We start from the raw sequence: 20,712 nt of genomic DNA on the forward strand, positions 1-20,712 counted from the left end.
TCTACTCTGCCGTATAAAATAAAAAAAAAAAACCAAACCCATTGCTATCGAGTCGATTCCGACTCATAGCAACCCTATAGGACACAGTAGAACTGCCCTATAGAGTTTCCAAGGAGTGCCTGGTGGATTCAAACTGCCGACCTTTTGGTTAGCAGCCGTGGCACTGAAGCGCTACGCCACCAGGGTTTCCTATAGGGTCACTATAAGTCAGAATCAACTTGATTCAAATGGGTAATGGGTAGCATATTTTAAGGCAAATATCCCAAGGCTAGAAAAAGAACAAAGGAAAAGACAAAGAGATGATGTGGGTGAAGTAGAGAATAAGCAGAAGAATACAAGGAGCAACCATCTCCCAAACAGATTGGTCTTCCAAGGTTTTTAATAAAAAATAAAAATCAACCTACTAGACTTAAATAATTGGAAAACAGAAATTTTACTGAGTTACCAATAAAGCTAGCAAATCTTAAAATCTATTATAAGTATTTAGAGAAAATGATGAAATTGGAGTTCTGAGTGAAAATGAAATAATAAACAGAAGACATATATTTTAAAACTTGAACTCATGCACAGACTGGAAAATATAAGTAAAGAGATGAGTTAAAGCCCAAGGGCCCCGTTAAGCATACTATCCATATCAACCACAAAATCACTGCCCACTTTTAAGTGAATGAAGCTCTTTCTTAAGTAATACTTCTCTAGTTATCCCTTCCAGACCACACACTTAAACATGCAGATGCAATGAGAAAATAAAAATTTACTTACAGTCTGGTCCTTCCAAGTTTAGATAGGGGATATCCATGACCCTCATAAGAAATAACCTATGAAAAGAGGACAAACAGGCAGTGGGTGATTTGGGGAGAGAGAAATACTTCTACTAAGTATTAAAATATTTAGTAGAAGTTCCTTGATTATATTACTCTATTTCTAAAATCATTTTAAAAGCACTTAAGATTCACTTCAGAGACTCTTCTGCTGCGCTAAATACTTTTCCTAAATAAAAAAGAATACTGTGTACACCCAACACCTATAACAGCTTCCAGCACTCAGTGGCTGTTCAATAAATATTAGCTAAATGGATGAAATTAGTAATCTAAGAGTCAAAAGAAGGTCCTGTGCAGAGCTGTCTTATTCACTAGTCTAAGAAAGCTGAGAGGTGATAAATATTACGGAACACTAGCCATCTCCCAGGCTCAGGAACAAGTGTTCTACAAATTGTAACAGTAACTCTTAGGATCAGTGTTTTTGAGCTAAAGATGACAGCATAGGTTTCTTTTTTTTTTTTTTTAACTGAAATAGTCATTGGATGAATGCCAATCTTTTTTGGTGAACTGCACAGTCTGAAATAAGTGACTTCCCAAAAGCTCACATTATTATCGTCACTTAAAACAACATATTAAAAGCACAAAGCGAAACAACCCTTGGTAAAGAAAACTATCATGCTGATATAAACCATACCAAAAAACCCATTGCCATCGAGTTGATTCCGACTTATAGTGACCCTATAGGACAGAACTGCCCCATAGGGTTTCCAAGGAGCAGTTGGTAGGTTCAAAGTGCCGACCTTTTGATTAGCAGCTGAACGCTTAACCACTGCGCCACCAGGGCTCCAATATAAACCACAGCAGTCATTTTATGTATTCTCTCCAAAATGGATACAAAGGCACAAAAAAATATTACTTGTAAATTACAACTCTCTGCAATACCATTCAATTTCCTTTTACGTCCCAAGATTATGGACAAAGTAACGGGCATTCTGTTGTTTGTAAAATGATTTTAATGAGTTTTGCTTAGATAACAGCATATTGTGTATTTCTAGTAGACAGTACTACATTATACAGCAAATTAAAAAGGAAACCCAAGTGCCCAAACAAGCAATCAGTTTAGCTTCGCTGACCCGCAATTAAGGCATATTATTATCCGGCATTCAAAAGCCAAGCAGGGCATGATCCAGTTTACAAATGGAATCGTCAGCATGAATAACACAAAGTCATGGTACTCTGTGGTCTGAGAACTTGTTGTCTGGCCTACAATTTAATAAACCAAATCCTATGGCTAAGAAGCCAAATTTATTTTTAGTTCACTAATTTAGGTACAGTGCACTATTCTGATTTTATAAGCAGTTTTACTCAATTTACTCAGTATTACCGGCAACACAGAAGATAATACTATATATATAAAGCACCTGGCAGAAAGTACGTTTCTCAATGATGGCAGCTATTATTCTTGTTGCCAACCACAACCAGGAAAGTTATTCTTGGGTTAAAGAAAAAAAACAAAAAAACCATTGCAGTCAAGTCGATTCCAATTCACAGCGACCCTACAAGACAGATGAGAACTGTCCCACAGGGTTTCCAAGGCTGTAATCTTTATGGAAGCAGATTGCCACATCTTTACCCTGTGGAACACCTGGTGGGTCTGAACCGTCGACCTTTTGGTTAGTAGCTGAGCACTTAACCACTGAGCCAACAAGGCTCCTTATTCTTGGGTTAGGAGACTCAATATTGTTACAGTTCACATAATTTTCAATTCTCCATTTAGTAAATTTAGAAATGGTCCCCAAATTCTAAAAAAATTCATTTAAAAGCTAATGGAATATATCAAGTGCCATAAAATAATTAAAACTTTTTTCTCTAATTTCAACAGAATAGAAATTGAGCCTATACGTTCACTGTCAATTACATTAAAAATCAAAATCAATCTCAATATTTAATAAAGTTGGGTAAGTAAATTTGGTTCATCATTTCAACAAATTATTATATAATCAAAATAACTATGAAAACTTCAAAATATAAATTATGATATAATTCTACATTTTCAAAAAGCACAGAATTTTGTAATTACATCTTTGTACAATATTTGTTAAACCAAGAGTAAAAAATAAAATCCTCCCCGACCACCAAAAAAAAAAAAAAAAACAAAGCAAAAGCAATTATTTTGTAAAACTGTGAGCTTTGTTTGTAAAAATTCCTTTTAGTATTGTTTTTTTAAACATAAAAAAGAAAATCAAGGTTACCAGAACTGAGAGGCTCAGGTGAAACAGCAACAGCACTTTCTTAGAGAAAGCAGAACTGAATATGCCAGGTGAATTAATCTTGTGTAGCCTACGGACTGTGTCACCTGGCTGTGAGAAATGGAATGAACGTCAAGTAAAATCACACTAGTTTGAGGCTGCAATTTACTTCTTTGTTAAATTTTATTTTATTTCTAACATCATAGGCCCTCAATTAGGAGTTCAGAAAATCTATTGACCTATGTAAACAAAGATTAACACTTAAAAACAAAGAAGGGGCTCCTGAAATTCACCTTTCAGCCGAAGATTAAAAAAAAACACTCTGCCGTCGAGTCGATTCCAACTACAGGCCTATATAATAAACAATAACACACATGAGGAACGTGCTTCTTAGTTCAATCAAGTCTAGAAGACCAAATGGGCAACACCTGCCAAAAAGCAAAGAGGAGAAGGCAGGAAGGGATGGGAAACTTGGATGAATAGACACTGGGAACCAGAGGCAGAAGGGGAAAGGGGGAGAGTGCTGACACATGGTGGGTACTGCAACTAACGTCACAAAACAATTTGTGCATAAATATTTGAATGAGAAACTTATTTGCACTGTAAGCTTTCATCTAAAGCAGAGTAAAACTAAAAAAGAAAGAAAAAGGGATTTTTTTTGACTATTTTTGTTAAGCAATATACAGGCTATTTGTTGTCCAATATCTTACTTGAATTTTAAATATTACATCTGATTAACATAAATAAAAATTCATTCTCAGCTAAAATACCTAAAAGACTAAAAGAAAAAAAGTTAATCCATACTATCTTGTCTGCTTATGCAATACTTTAATAGAAACCCCTTTCAAATAAACTATTTTATTTTTGTTGTTGTTGACAATATATACAGCAGAACAATTCTACAGTTTCTACATGTACAACTTAGTGACACTGCTTACATTCTCTGAGTTTGCAACCATTTTTACCCCCCTTTTCAGAGGTGTTCCTCCCCCATTCCTATCTATCAAATAAACTATTCCCCTACGTCTCCAACTTCAAGTCAGGACGTTAGAAAGACGTGAATAGTCCCAAACTCTGGAAGAACACAAAAGCCAGCTCTGTGTTGTGACTTGGCCAACTGTGCCTCTGGAGAGAGGCTGCAAAATTGTGAAATTACCTCCAAAATCTGTGGCTGAACATTTGCCGAAATGAACCAGAGTAAACTCTCTCGGTGGCCTCCCACCCTCCTTATGCCATACTGTTTACAAGCCACTGTTCTAGAAACATCCCTGACCTTTGAAAATAAAATGAAAACATTTCATTGCCTGCATGCCTCATACAAACTGGCTGTCACGGGCCTACACTGTCTCCCTGGAACGATTTGATAAAGTATTTCACATACAGATCACCTGACGTGACAGTTTTCAAGAAAGCACTAGGCAAGCAGAAATGCTGATAAACACATGAAAGGTGTTCCTTCACTGTAAACGACATTAAAGAATGATCTCTCCCAGAAGGCCTTTCATCCGTAGATATGAAAAAAGACACTCGCTCAGGCCAACACTTGCATGAAACGTTATTTCTATTCTAATGAAGATTCAAATGGCTATAATAGGATAAAAATACCCCAGACGGTGTGTGGAAGTCTTGCCACACCCCTTCGAGCTTTCTGGTGAAACAGCATTTTGGCACTTCACTCTAAAGGACTGACATTAGCTCCGTCAAAGACTAAATTTAAAATTCCCATTCAATACAATGGTCAATGGCACAACCAGAATTCTAGTCTAAGAAATGGTGTAATTACATGGATAAACCTTGATGACATTATGCTGAGTGAACTAAGTCAATTGCAAAAAGACAAATATTGTATGATTCCCCGCTTATACGAAGTAGGTGAATGTATGAAGGCTAAAGCTTATAAGTGGCTTCCAGGGGTGGGAGAGGGGAGGAAAGGAGGATCACTGCTTTGAGGGCACTGAGTCTGAAAATGGTGGTCTAATCATTTGGAAAAGGATAGTGTAAGGGTTGTACAACATGATGAACGTAATGTCACTGAATTAAACATACGAAAATTGTTGAATTAGCAAATGTTTTTTTGTTATGTATACATTTCATGGCAATTAAAAAAAAACCAACTAATTTTAAAAAACCGTGTAATTAAAGTTCATATTCCAGGTGTCATAAAATGTACTTTACTCTTTGTGGCATTTATCATTTTTTCAATGCTCTAAGATTATAGGTCAGTGATGCCATTTATCCCAGAAATGTGTCCGGAAAGATCCAAGACCTCCAGGGTCTTCTGCTCAACACAGTGAACTTCCCTTCACCCTCTGAGCCACTTAGGCCACCCACAGGATGTCTTTATTCCCAAACGGCTACCCCATCCCTATTACCCACATGCTATAGAAAATAAAAAAAAAACCCACATGCTATAGGGCACTCACAAAAAGCCATCCTCCAAACTTTCTTCTGTAGCCAGGCGTTATGACACTGTAATATAGACTGTGTAAGAAGGCTCTTTAGCCACTGCAGAATTTCAATAGGATATAAAACTTCTAATTTAGGAGTTCAGAACCATAAGCCCTTGAGATTAGTTCTTCCACACACCCATTTCCTAAAAGGAAATTTTAAAGAGATCTTCATGCTAATTTCTATCAGTTAAACATTTTAATTTTCAATTTTTCAGTCTATTGCTGATAAATAATCCAAGTAATAATCGAGATGATCAAAGCTAGTGCTTCTCAGCCCAAGAAGCACACTGAGGAGCTTTAACAAATTTCGATACCTACGAAGCACTCCAGACCAATTAAATCTGAATGTCTAGGGGTGAGGCCAGACATGAGCACATTTTTTTTTTTAAAGCTTTCCAGGTGATTCCAATGTTTTGCAGCCAGCATTGAGAACTCCTACTCTAAGTATTAGGACCCCTGGTGGCACAGTGGTTAAGTGCTCAGCTGCTAAATGGAATGTCAGGGTTCAAATCCACCAGCTGCCCAGCAAGAGAAAAGACCTCCGGTAAAGATTACAGCCTTGGAAACCCTATGCAGCAGTTCTACTCTGTCCTAGAGGGTCACTATGAGTTGGAATCAACTCAACAGCAATGCGTTACTCCAAGCAGTCTGTTGATTTCCACACCTGCTGGCCAACTGGTTAAGAGCAGAAGTTCTCAAGGTATGGTTCCCCAGACCGGCATCAGCATCACCGGCAAGCTTTTAGAAATGCAAATTCTCAGGCCCTACCCACAACCTACTGAATCAGAAACTCTGGGGACTGAGAATCACTGCATTAAGAGAAAAACAGTTATGTTCAATGCTGTGTTGTTAACTACCATTAAAGATGATTCAGGATGACTCGTGCCAACTGCTTCAAAAATTATTCTTCTTAATGATTTATTTGCATTAAATGATTTTGACTTAGAAAAGTACAAACTATTAAATACCAGCAACTGCCTCAAAATCTAGGATGCAATAACATAAGACTTCTATGACTCCCTGAAACCAGGAGGTCAAATATTAGCAAGCAGCTAGGTTCCCTGCAAGAGATAAATTAGGGAAAATTATTGCTGACAGTCACTGTTCTCATTTTTAGAGAAGAAAGTACAGAAGATTACTTAAAGGACTCTCTTGGTAAGTCACTGGCAAAAGCCCAGCTTGTTTCTGTGAATCAGCCACAAGGGAACACCCCTAGCATCACAAATTGAGCATTAGCCACCAATGTTGCACACACTTGGGGGCACCAAGCTTCTGTTAAGCATGATGGAAAAATCTGGAAATGAACAGTGGTAAAGGTTGCACACATGATGATGTAATACAACACAAAGATTCAGACACTTCTACCCTTATCAAAACTCTCCAACCTTAGCAACAAGCTTCAGATGCAGATTCACAAAACACACAAAGCCTAAGATCAAAAGTAATTCTTTGATGACACAATAGCTCATCTTGGACGTTGACCATGGCCCATATGAACCATTCCCTAGTTGTTCAGTGAAAAAAAAAAAATGGCAAAACAATGTCAGTGTTAGCCCATTGTATGCAGCTATGCTCATACAATGCATTATTCAAAAATGCATGCAAGAAGTTCTGAAGATGATTCTGGAATACTCTGCATAAAGACTCGAACCTCTGGGAACTGAAAAGACCATTAAGTTCTTTAAAATTTTACATTACCAAATCTACGCATGTCCCTTTTGTTGTTGGTGTTAGATGCTGTTGAAGGGAGAGCTCAGGATACAAGTAAAGATCCCAGAAACATTTATTTTTAATGCTCTATGGGTCAATTAATTACAGCTTCATCTAACGGGGCAGAGCCCAGATACAAGAAGTTACCATCTGAGGAAAAGTTATGAGCAGACGGAGGCAGTGGAACACAGGCAGTGAAGAGAGCCAGGCTGCCACAGATCAAAGAGCTGCTGTCTGAGCACAAGGCTGTCCAGTCACTCCTGCACATGTCCAGGAAACCCAGTGACCCAGTGCAGCTCAGGGTGCAGAGAGGCCTCAGAGGTGTGTGACTACAAAGGGCTTGCTTTATGGAGTCAAACAGTTAACATGCTCTGCTACTAACGGGAAGGCTGGAGGTTCGAGTATACCCAGAAGAACCTTGGAAGAAAGGCCTGGAGATCTACTTCCAAAAAATCAGCCACTGAAAACCCTACAAAACACAGTTCTATCCTGAGACACATGAGTCACCACGAGTCGAAATCAGCTCGACGGGAACTGGTTTCTGGTGTTTTATGTAATGGCAGATCTGTGCACACATGCTCACGGACACGTACAAAAGTGCGCGCACACGCACACACAGTCTTGAGTGATCTAGAAGGACTTTTAAGGTCATGGCATACTTAATAAAGAACACTGCTTATTCAGTCTCTTTCCCTAGCAAAAAGAAAAAACCTCAAGCCCCCAAACTCTTCATTCTCCCTACCAAAAGCCCAGTATTTTCACTCACTGAGCAGGAATTTGCATTGCATTTATTTGCCTGCAGCAAGACTATATAAACATCTTTCTGAAAGCTTTATCTCAAAAAGAGGTTTCCAAGTAAAATAAATAGTACCTTTCTCATGCCACTGAAGACTGGGTTATAGAAATGTTGAGTAAAATCTAATCTCAACACAGAAATGCTGAGTAAAATCTAATCTCAACACAATTTGAGCAGTGAATTAATTTGTTGCTTGGCCCAAGTCCCCAGTCTTCTAATGGAAAATTGAAACCTTAACTGTTACCAGCTCGACTGTTCTGGCAAATAGTCTTGGTACTTCCTTCAGGGCACAGCAGTGAAAGCACTTCCTAAGAACCTTGTATGCAAGGGCTCATCATTATACATATTTATGTGCTATAAAAAACAAATTTCATCATCCAGGGTAGAGACCGTGCAGGCATCTCTCACAAAATAAGCTCATTTATTTTGCTCACTAAAGGTCCTGTGTAAACTAAGAGGGCAACCATGGGCTAGAGGGAGATACTGTGGTATCAGTTATTTTAATTTCACTCAGGTGGGGGGGAGAGAGACAATTTTCAATCTCGTCACTTGCTGTTTTGACAAATAGAGCATTACCCAACATTTGTCCTGAAGCCAACTCGTGTCCTGTCTTAAACAGAGATACAACACTCGACGCAAGAAGAAAAAGAAAACCAACAGCTCATTTGAACAAAAGAGAATCAAAATTCTCTTTCGAGCAGTGTCCATCAAATGAACCATATCAAATTACATCCAATAAAAATGTTAAACTGAGCATTACACAAAGGCAACATCTGCAGGGCCTGTAAAACAACAGATTTAAAATGTCAGAGGAAAGCAGCCCACACAATCCCGTGGTCAAAGCCAACAGCTTTTAGAACCACTGCTCAGGCCAAACACTGAGAGAAAAAAGAAATCTTTCAAAGAGATGAACATTATCTTTTAAGAAAATATGCAACCAGCTGTAGAACTGCCTCTTTTGGAGACGGTGTGCTGGGGAGGAAGAGCCCATTCTTAGTTGAAGACAAGACTGGGCCACACCATGGCTCTGCCACTCCTGTGGCCCTAGGCAGATGACCTCACCCATAAAATGGGGACATTGTCATCTACCTCTGAGGATTGCTGCCAGAAATTACATTTAATGCAGGTATCATACTCCACATAACAGAAGGTGCTCAATGGATATTTCGTGGTGATGGTGTTGGGTTCCACCGAGTCGATTCTGACTCATAGTGACCTCATGTGACAGAGAAGGACTGTTCGACTGGGTTTTCTTGGCTGTAATCTTTATGGTAGCAGATTGCCAGGTCTTTCTCCTGTAGATCCACTGCGTGAGTTTGAACCGCCAGCCTTTCCCTTAACAACTGAGCGCTTAACCACTGCGTCAGCAGGGCTCCTTAGATATTTGGAAGCTATGGTCAATTCCTTAGAATAGTCTGCTAGGCCTTGAATGATATAAATTAAATGCTCAGTAGTCTTGGAAATAATTATTACCCGCTTGCTCCTAAAAAAAATTGCTCCTAAACGGGGCCAATTCCTGGCTAGGAATACCTAAGAATGTTTACTTTACAACTAACATGCCCTACTACAGAAGGGGCAAGCTCCTTAAATATACACCCAAGAAAACCAACCAAACCCACTGCCGTTGAGTCGATTCCGACTCATCGCAACCCTGTAGGACAAGCAGAACTGTTCCATAGGGTGTCCAAGGCCACAATCTTTACGGATGCAGACTGCGACATCTTCCTCCAGCAGAGCAGCTGGTGGTTCATCAGAGTGACATTTTTGCTTTTTAACACACTAAAGAGGTCTTTTGCAGCAGATTTGCCCAATGCAATACATCATTTGATTTCTTGACTGCTCCTTTCATGGATGTCCATTGTGGATCCAAGTAAAATTAAATCTGTGACAACTTCATTTTTTTTCTCCCTTTATCATGATGTTCCTTATTGGTCCCATTGTGAGGATTTTTGTTTTATGTTAAGGTGTCATCCATGCTGAAAGCTGTAGTCTTTGATCTTCATCCGTAAGTGCTTCAAGTTCTCTTCACTTTCAGCAACAAGGCTGTGTCACCTGCATATCGCAGGGTCCTCCTCCAATCCTGATGCTGTGTTCTTCATATAGTCCAGCTTCTCAGATTATCTGCTCAGCATACAGACTGAGTAAGTAGGGTGAAAGGATACAACCCTGGTGCACACCTTTCCTGACTTTAAACCATACAGTATCCCCTTGTTCTGTTTGAACAACAGCCTCTTGGTCTATATACAGGCTCCTTAAGAATACAATTAAGTGTTCTGGAATTCCCATTCTTCGCAATGTTATCCATGATTAAAAAGTAATGTTCACAAATTGTAAATATGGACGTTGTTGTACTGGCGCATGTTTTGGTTTGTATATTTTCAACACAATAAAAAAAAAAAAAAGTAAAGTCCACAACAGCACTGCTACTGACTATGGTAAGTTATACTCTCTATCCTTGGCTAAAGACCCATGTTTGGAAGAAGGTGGGGGGATGGGAGTGGAGGGCAGAGGGCACTATATTTTAAAAGATTGTGTGTTCACACAATACAGAGGAAATCAGCACAACTGGACTAAACCAAAAGCTAAGTTTCCTGAATACAACCAAATATTTCAAGGGACTGAGTAGCAGGATGGGGTTTTGGGGACCATGGTTTCAGTGGACGACTAGGTCAACTGATATAACAAAGTTTATTAAGAAAGTGTTCTGTATCCCACTTTGGTGAGTGGCATCTGGGATTTTAAAAGCTAGTGAGTGGCCATCACATCAATTGGTCCCAACTCACGTGGTGAAAAGGTGAATGAAGAACACCAAAGACATGAGGAAAATATTAGTCCAAGAGACAGAAAATGCCACATAAACCAGAGACTCCATTAGCCTGAGACAAGAAGAACTAGATGGTGCCTGGCTACCACCAATGACTGCCCCGACAGGGAACACAACAGCGAGTCCCTGACAGAGTAGGAGAAAAGGCGCAGAACTCAAATCCTAATAAAAAGACCAGACTTAATGGTCTGACTGGGACTGGAGGGACCCCGGAAAACAAAGCCCCCAGATTCTCTGTTAACCCAGAACTAAAACCATTCCCAAAGCCAACTCTTCAAAGATTAGACTTTTTTTTTTTTTTTTTATGAGACACAAAATGACACTTGTGAAGAGAGTGTTTCTTAGCTCAAGTAGATACATGAGACTAAATGGGCAGCTCCTGTCCGGAGGCGAGATGAGAAGGCAGAAAGGGACAGGAGCTGGTTGAATGGACATGGGAAATCTGGGGTGGAAAGGAGGAGTGTGCTGTCACATTATAGGGAGAGTAACTAGGGTCACATAACAATGTGTACATAGATTTTTGTATGAGAAACTAACCTGAACTGTAAACTTTCACTTAAAGCACAATTTAAAAAAAAGGAAAAAAAAAAAAAGATTGCGTCTTCATTACTGAACATTTTAGTCAAAGATTCTATAGAACAATCCTGATAAAAAAGACGAAAATACAGAATGGAATTTCAAATTTTCATGGAATCCAAACTTTCTGGAGCCACGGAGCATAAACAAATCCCTGAAACTATTTCCCTGAGATAATCTTTAAACTTGAAACCAAAACTACCCCTGAAGTCTTGTTAAAGCCAAGTAATAGTTTAGCTTAACTAGTAAAGAATTTTTGCCTTGAGCATCACGCTCTTTTAAGACCTATCTATATGGAATCAAATTGACAACAGCAACTGGAAAGATCAGACAGGAACCTTAGGGGGCAGTGAGTTTGTTAATGGGGGAGGAACGGCTCAGAAAAGGAGGGTGAGAACGGCTATCCAACTTAAAGAATATACTCAGTGTCACTAAATTGTAGATGTAGAAATAGTTGAATTGGTATATGCTCTGCTGTGTACATTCCCAGCAACAAAATAAAAAAAAAAAAGATACTGTGTGTTACTCTTTTATTCAAGCACAATTAGTATAAAATTAAATAACTACTACCAAGGCAGCCAACTGGAAAGGAAGGGTCCCACAGTCACCACTGAGGCTGCTTCTCATCATCTGCCTAATTTCCTTCCATCCTGTACATCCTGACCTCCTCGGTTCTGGCATCACAAGAGGCTTCTGGTGAAAGGAATGGCATAGCTGCTACCAGTGGCAGACAATCTGAGGAGACTGGCTGCTTCACTCTTCTGCCTCGCAAATTACACAGCCTCACCAAGATCATAAGGCTCGATACATATGAGTATAGCCAACACCCAGGGCAGATATTTTCTTTTTCTCATTCACAATCCAACTCAGCAGCAAGGCCTTTTAAATTAAGATACGATGACAGTTATGAAGTTTTTTAAGAGGGCTTCTAAGCTGCCATTCTCTATAGAAAAGATTTTACTGGCATCAGGAACTTCTACTTCTTTATTCCTGTTAACACAGAGAGTCGGCCACCCAGGGAAACTCAGCTAAGTACACATAGCCCCATAAGACCAGGAAAAACTAGATTCACAGTAGTTTCTTGGAAGTTCACTATGGTTAAAGTCACAGTAACAACCGCGTTCTTTTCACACGTGCTAAATGTCACACACTACGTTAAGCAGCTCTGTAGATGCTACTACTCAACCTCAGACAACCCTATAATATGATAACTGAGCTTCAGAGAGGCCAAATGTCCTGCCCAAATTGCATGATTGGAACCCAGGCTGACCCACCTTGAAGCCTCTGATCTTTTCATATGACCCCTGCTTCCTCTCCTATAAGCAAATCTCAGTGGTGACGGTCACACAAGTACATGTCTACATCTCTCAAGTGTTATGTGCTCAAGAAGTGAAACGTAAGATAATACAGATGCAAACAAAAAAGTGTTCAGGTGTTTCCAAAATACTAATAGTTTTAAAAATTAAAATCTCACTGAAGCAATGAAGCAATGAGTTGCTCAAAAAGAAACAGCTTCCAATGGGTCACTTAGTAAAGACTATTTCTTTACTCCCTCTCCAATAAAAATCTACAGTTGAAAACACCACAGAGCACAAAGACTGAGAAATAAACATGTGCCCCAAAGCGAAAGAAATAAACAAAACAGACATTCAAATGTTCTCCCTCAACATCCCAGATCTAGTTACAAGCAGCCTGCCCCCGCTCCCTTTTTCTGGTCAAGGTTCATAACTCCATACAAAGCCCTATTTAAGGAGCATGTTCAATGCAAAAAGTATGATTATATAGTTGTTCTTGAGGTTAGTTGCTGTCATATCGACTCCGACTCATGGAGGCCCCGTGTGTGCAGAGTAGAACTGTGCTTCACAGGGTTTTCAAGGATGTAATCTTTCGGAAGCAGATAGCCAGGCCAATCATACAGTATCTTCTAGGAAAACAAACAACCTCCTTCTGGTCCTGGCGTCTGGTTGGGAGAAGCAGTCTCCAAGTACAAATGTCACCACAGCAGTGGCAGCAGTGAACAGCTGACTGAGGCCCATTACGCGCCAGTCACTGTGCAGTTTACACGGCGTCTCTCATTTCACTGACACCCAAGCCAAAACCAATCCCACTGCCATCAAGTCTATTCTGACGCATAGCAACCCTGTAGACAGAGGAGAACTCCCCCACAGGGTTCTAAGGCTGTAAATCTTTACAGAAGCAGACTGCCACGTCTTTCTCCCATGGAGCGACTGGTGGGTTCAAATGCTGACCTTTCGGTTTGTAGCCGAGCACTTAACCACTGCACCACCAGGGTTCCTCACTCACAACAACCCTATCAAATAAGTAGTGATACTCTCAACTGACAGACAAGGAAGCTAAGGCACAGAGGCGGGAAGTAACCGGTCCAAGATCACACATGTAATACAGAGGAGGGATGGAATTCAAATCCAGGTACCTGACCCCAGAGACCACACTCTTAGCCCCTGTACTATGCTGCACTACGTGACATCTACTGGGAAAATGAATCAAATGGCTTTTTAAATTTTAAATCAAACAGAAACCAAACCAACTATGTGAACTTACACTGGCAAGTGTTGTGACACTCGGCTATATGCTTACAAACAATACAAACCGTCGTACCCCTCACTTGGGGAGGTAGAAGATCCACGGGAGGAAGTTATTTTAACACTCAAAACAAAGGACTTAATTTATACCTGACCTGAACAGTACCTCAGTAAGAACACATTCGATCCATCACCCAAGGTGCTCAAAGCTGACCGCAAACACCAGGCATCAGAACAGACTATCCGACTCCTCTGTATGAGAAGGGCCAGGCGGACAAGGAAGGGTAAGCGAGGGTTTCCTGCAGGTGAGCAGGTGCACCCTCCTGGGTGAGACCAGCAGAGTCTGCACTTCCAAATGCGTGAGCCCCGCTGCCACCTCCCCAGTGACCTGTGACCCATGCCACCAGCATGCCCAGCAGTCACCAGCCAGTGGGGCAAATAAGGTTTTCTCTGCCCATCATCAGGGAGAGGGCTGGCAAGAAAGAAGGCACAGCTCTGGTCTTTAGTATTTTGCTTTCCTGTAACCCTACAGTTTAAACTGTCTCTCACGTTAAATATCAAGCACATGCACGTTACAAGAAAATACTACCCGGTTGCCAGCACATGATTGAGCTCCATGAGGAAGAGGGAAGGAAACTTTGTTGTTGTTAGATACCACTGAATCAATCCAACTGGGTGGTCTGAACCACCAACCTTTTGGTTGGCAGCTGAGCACTTAACCATTGCGCCACCACTGGTGTGCTCTAATTCAGGCACTATAATATTTCCTCCCTGCTCCATACATATGAGTGTTACATAGACATATACAATCTTCCACAGATCGCTAATTATACTAATTTAAATAACGGAACTTTTTTTTTAACATTTGCCTTGTCTTTTCATATAAGTGAGCTCATACAATTGAACAAAACTTTTTCAAGTGCTCCAAATCAAAGCAGTCTTGCCACCACAATGTACCAATTTGAAACATTTAAGCATCGCCTAATTTCTTACAAGCAAAATTGAAGAGTCAAAAATCCAAATCTGTTGCCATCGAGTCGATTCCAACTTATAGCAACCCTATAGGACAGAGTAGGACTGGCCCATAGAGTTTCCAAGGAGCACCTGGTGGATTTGAGCTGCTGACCTTTGAGTTAGCAGCTGCAGCACTTAACCACTACACCACCCAGGTAGGCACATAAAAAAAATATATATTTTTTTTTTTATGTGCCTACCTGGGTGGTGTAGTGGTTAAGTGCTGCAGAGGTAGGCACACAGGCACCAGCAAAAGCAGATGCTGTACATTTGCTGGCACTGTGCCCCAATTTTATGTCTACTTGATAATAAACCTTCTTGTTTATCATTAAACTAAAAACTTAAAATGCAATCTGCCACCATATCTACTTTTTTTTTTTTTTAATATCCAAGCATGTTTAATTTTTATATTTTAAGAAAGGAAAATAATATATACTGGGCACCTACTAAGTTATAGAACTATCAAAATCCTTCCATATCTCATGCAATTTTTATGGCCTTTATAACCTCAGTGGGAGGTGAATTGTTTCATTCCCATTTTTCAGAGGAAGAAATGCTGTGTCCAAGGGTTTACTGCTTGTTTCTTCCTCTGTAACTTAGGAAGAGCATAAGGCAGGGTCATCCCAGGAAGACCTAGATTTCTAGAGCAATCCCGTTCAGATTCAGAACATTGTATCAAGAATCAGGCAGCAATTCTGTACGAGCACAATGCAGGGACCTCTTCATTTTAATTCTGCTTCAGGGAACAGCCAAAATAAGACACTTGCTCATTTCGTTCCTCCTTCTAAGAACTGGTGTAAGTGGAAAATAACCTTCCCCCAAACACCTTCGTGAAAGGTTATCTACAAGGACGCATTTACTACATATTTACTGTCCAGTTCTTCTGAATCATTGTCTTTCTGAATCAAGTATTTTGCAGAAATAGATGACTGTTCATAAAACACAGGGCAAAAGTCTGATTTTGTGTTTTCTGTGGTGCAATAAAAAGTAAAAGCAGAGGGTATTTTTAGCTCTTTCCAGCCTAAAATGATGTGACCCGAGGATCTTCTCTCAGTCTGGTTTTCCATGCATTGATCAAAACTGACCAAGGTTATAAAAGAAAGTAAGTCATTTCCTGACCAAAAAGCCTTCAGTGGAGAGTACATTCCACACAGCCTACCATTAGCAGTGGTCTGATCCTGAGTTCCATGGCTAAACTCTCTTATGACCTTCCTCCTGGTGCCAATGAAGAAAGGAGGCAAACAGAAGGTGCCCTGTCAACAAAAAAGACAAAATGGCACCAGGCCAGATCTTCACAGCGACATCGTCCTAGATGAGTATGGCTTAGAAAGCACCTTATACCACATTCAGTCTTTGCCTACTGCTCAAATACCAGCTCTCTCAGGATTTTCGCACTAAAGCTTCCAAAAAGGCATAACTGATGCAGCCAAACACTAATTAATTTAGAGCAACTCAGAAATAGGTGCTTATTTCCCTTGTTAGACATTGATCTGGCAAGAGCAGAACAAAATATTATTTGCAAATGTCAGCAGTCTGATGCCCATCCAAATTTACGTAAGAGCTATGTGTTTGGTAAAGCTTAAACTGAGAAAGGCCTTGTGCCGATATAAATAAACTCTCAGAAAAGTTTACATACTTTAATATTTGAGATAATGTTGGCAGCAATTGTTGGCTGTTTCTCTACAGGGTCAACTTGAAAAATGACAAAATCAAGGTTTAATGTCATAAATCACACCTGCATATAAATTTGAATGAGGTCACTATCAACACAGAAAGAGATATCAAAGGAAGCAACCGCTTTCCCTACTTTTTAAATGGGCTAAGCATGGATGACTGTACTTAGCCCAGCTATTCCACTAGAGAACCATAAAAATAGTTCTCATTTTGCATTTCAAATTCTGCAGGAATTTTTTTTTTCCTTCAGAGATGGAGATAATACCCTTCCTTGCAGATGGGAAAAACCGAACCCCAAATCAAGTTAGGCAAGCATTTTTAGTGAAGAATCACAGGAAGGTTCCTGAATTCTACCTTCTATTCAACTATTCTTTAAATGCATCTCAGTTTCAGCAAAAAATCTGAATGAACAGATGTTTCAATTTAAAATGCATTTACTGTCCAGTTCTTATGAATCATCGTCTGCCAGACTATTAGCGATATTAGATTAGCCTACTAAGTCTTAGTGCTGTGCATGCTGGTCACACACACACACACAGCTGGTAAACTAAAGCAGTCTACGTCTAGCTGGGTTAGTATCATCACCTGATTTCATAAGAAGCTGATTTTACTGGAGAAGCAGGTCGTTTTATTTATTTAAAAATGAGTGAATGCCTCCCAGTTGAGATAAACTTCCACACAAAAGATCAAAGTTAAAACATTAACAAGTCACAAATTCAGAACCTGTAGGAGTCCAATGTTTGGAGCCGATATCTGTCTCTCCCCCATCTCATCTAAGCACAAGCACTCTTTTGCTATACAAACTTTTATACAAACAGAATCTCCTAGAACCAACCCTGCTAAGAGAGCTGGGGCAAAGATGAAGTTTGGAGCTCTGGCCTAGGACCAAACTCTGGCCTGCTGGAGGGTAACATCCATGGTTGTAGCCCCAACTGTGCCAAGCAAGAACAAACCACACTTTGAAGTAATCTTGAGATTCTTTGAAAATACTCTTAACTCAGACTTTTCCCTAACTCACACTGACTTCTTCCAACATTGAAGGCACATGAGAAAGCTTATTTCAATGCATCCATTCAGATGAGGCCTAGGGATACACAGAGAATCAAAACCTCTCCATAGGTAGTCTTCAAAGCCATCCGTGCAAACAACATCTTCTTAGAAGATTATTAAAATACTAATTAACCAAATAATAATACAAAGATAGATAATAATCTCACATGTAAAGTATGGTAAAATAATTAGGGGTGAGTTAAGTATAACTGTGTACGTCAACAAACAAACAAAACAAGGCTTCCCCTATAGGTAATTTAAATGCCAAAACTGCTGGTTCTTTTCTCTTGGGAGAGATACACTATATCTTTGGCAATTTTATGTTTTTTAAATCATTATACTTAATAAATTATTTCCCAAAGGTCAATTTCTATTTTCACAAAACATCTGAGTCACTAGAGATGAAAAATATTTTATCTGAAGATACGCCTCACCTCCCCAGCACCCCTAACTGACATCCCAAGGTGCTGGCTTTTCTACAATGAGAGAGAATTTGGGGATTGGGACTCTCTGATTACTTACTTGTTAAAAAAAGGTTCAATGAGTTTGGATCTGGCAGACACGTGAATTTTTGGAGGACTGAGAAAAGAACCTAATGAAGAAAAGAAGCAGGGGATTATACACATTTATGCAGACAACACCTGAAAGTTCAGGCAAAAATATATCTAAACCTGGTGGTGAAATAACGTGGAAAAGGAGAGTGGTAATGGCTGCACAGTGTGATGAATGTCATCGACGTCACTGAACTAAACAATTCAAAATTGTAACTGGCAAATGCTTTGTTACACAGTGAAACCTGTAACAGCTGGAACTCCACTGGACTGACTGGGCTTTTTTTTCCCCGAGTCTCGCAAGTTTTCCACCTTTGACTTGGTACAGTCTTACACAGGTTCCAGCTTTTGCAGGTTTTACTGTATATATTTTTACCATAACAAAAAGAATTATATATATATTTAAGTGAACAGAATGGTTCAGCAAGTGTACCTGTAGGGGCCAAGCCCCAAACCACAAGAAGCATCAAGTGGCTCCTCCTTCTGTATCCCCAACCCCCAATCTCCTCTGAATCCAATCTCAAAACCCTCCCCCTTCTAACTGGGTGAGTAGGCCCCCAGGAAACAGTACACAGGCAAGGTAAGATCCACTCCAAACCCTGTGTACTGGGTGGAGACGTGTATCGTGAGTACCTAGGTAGTCTGCCATGGAGATGAAACACAGTCCTGTGATATACGCATCATAGCCTGCTTCGTGAAGCTGCTCAGAAGCCGTGTCGTAACTTGGAAAACCTTCTGCACTTTCTAAAGGGAAAGAAGAAAAAAAGGTTTTCCCAAGGACATCACAAAACACAAGGACTGGTATACACCTTGCCCTGCCAAATCCAAACTGCATTAGTACATGCTGCAGGAAAATCCTAAATAAGCTGGGGGAAATAAGCTATCTCTGTATTAACCCTCTTTCCATACAAGATTGTATATTACAAGATAATCCAAAAGAAACCAAACCCGTTGTCATCAAGGCAGTTCCAACTCATTGCAACCCTACAGGACAGAGGAGAACTGCCCCAAGACTGTAATCCTTACGGAAGCAGGTTGCCACATTTTTCTCCTGCACAACAACTGGTAAAGTTTAAACCGTTGACCCTCCAGTTAGCGGCCGAGTGCTTAAACATGGCACCACTAGGCTACTTTATGAGATAATAAAGTCACCAAAAATGAAGCCTTGGTCCAGACTAGAGAAACGCTGAGTTATATTACCAAAGATTCAGTCGAAGGCCTCCTCATCTCACATTGATGGGTGCTACTCAGGCTCATGCATAACTTGCTCTGTGACACTTAGTTCTCTTCTGACTGTTTTCTTAGATCAAAAGGAGGAGTGTCTTCCCTTATAGATAATGGTAACAACACAGTAGGTATTCCAGAGTAACAATTGACAGCATGGACTCTGGAGTTGCAATGCCTGAGTTTGAGTCTCTGCTCCCACAAGTATTAGCCCTGTGACCTCGGGCCATTCACCTCATGTTTGAGCCCCTGCTTTTGCAGCTGTAAAATGGACGTGATAGTCAAACCTCCTTCACAAGGTTCTTATGAGGATCAAATGAGATAAGGTAAGTAAAGTAAAGCTCCGACATAGCACTCAGTACGTGGAAAACGCTCAGTAATTGTCATCTATCGGCACCCTCAGTGACCCTCTTAAAAAGCAAAAAGCTCATATTCAATGTTGCCCTTGACCACGATTACAAGCTTAGAGACCTAAAGATGACAGCACCGATTAACTCCAAAACTGGATCAGAACTTGCTACGATGCTGCCCTTGGAACTTGGAACCACTTGATAGGTGAGATAATTTTGTCATCTTCTTATCTTCTGGCATGCTGGTACACATATGCTCAGAGGATAAAGTCTGAGAAGAGTGACCTACTTCAGACTAAACTCTCTACCAGATACCAGAATTTTATACAGAAATAATAGGATAAAACTGTAACTCATAAATAATTATTTCCTAGAATCATTATAGAAATGAATGTCAAGGTTTCTACAAGAGAATCAAAATTATCCATGGAAATTAACAGCGAAGAGACATAACTCTTTTTACATCAATAGAATGCTCTTTCAGCAAAAACTCTTTAATCTCCATTAGTACTAAATATTAGACTTCAAGTTTTAAAAAAAAAAAAAAAGTCTTTTAACATGGTACTGGGTCTTTTAGTCAACTAAGTAGTATCCTCTAACCTGCCACCAGCTAAAACATATTATTTCCAAAATCAATTATTTTTCCATTTATTATTTAAAAAAGGTCTAGGCTTTCTTTCCCTCCCTTTTTTCTTAATTCTTTTTCTTGGAATATTACCTAAAAAGGGAAGCAATTAACTATAACCTTGGCTGCTTTAATATCTCCCACTGTCAATTTCTGAACCATTAGGCCTACTATCAATGTCCTTAGAAGTTTTCAGGCTAAAGCTAATGGAATGTTTATTACAGTATCCGCGGCACCATTAGGCGAACACGGATCAAGGAAGTAGCACCTGGGAGCCTCACCTAATACCTGGGTAGGGGCCGCGGCCAGATGTTG

The 20,712-nt window shown here is 39.9% G+C and overlaps 1 protein-coding gene across 4 annotated transcripts in view; it reads right to left on the minus strand.

Moving 5' to 3' along the window:
* PARN (poly(A)-specific ribonuclease) overlaps window positions 1–20,712 on the minus strand; it is a 175,387-nt gene that overhangs the window by 106,791 nt on the left and 47,884 nt on the right. For all 4 annotated transcript variants that reach the window (XM_049903178.1, XM_049903174.1, XM_049903177.1 and 1 more), the window contains exons 17-19: window positions 18,832–18,942; window positions 18,170–18,239; window positions 763–818 (exon numbers count right to left, since the gene is read on the minus strand). In XM_049903178.1, the coding sequence (XP_049759135.1) occupies window positions 763–818; window positions 18,170–18,239; window positions 18,832–18,942 (237 nt within the window). The remainder of the gene's footprint in view (window positions 1–762; window positions 819–18,169; window positions 18,240–18,831; window positions 18,943–20,712) is intronic.

This window comes from Elephas maximus, chromosome 12 (assembly GCF_024166365.1).
Source record: "Elephas maximus indicus isolate mEleMax1 chromosome 12, mEleMax1 primary haplotype, whole genome shotgun sequence".
NCBI classification, from domain to species: domain Eukaryota; kingdom Metazoa; phylum Chordata; class Mammalia; order Proboscidea; family Elephantidae; genus Elephas; species Elephas maximus.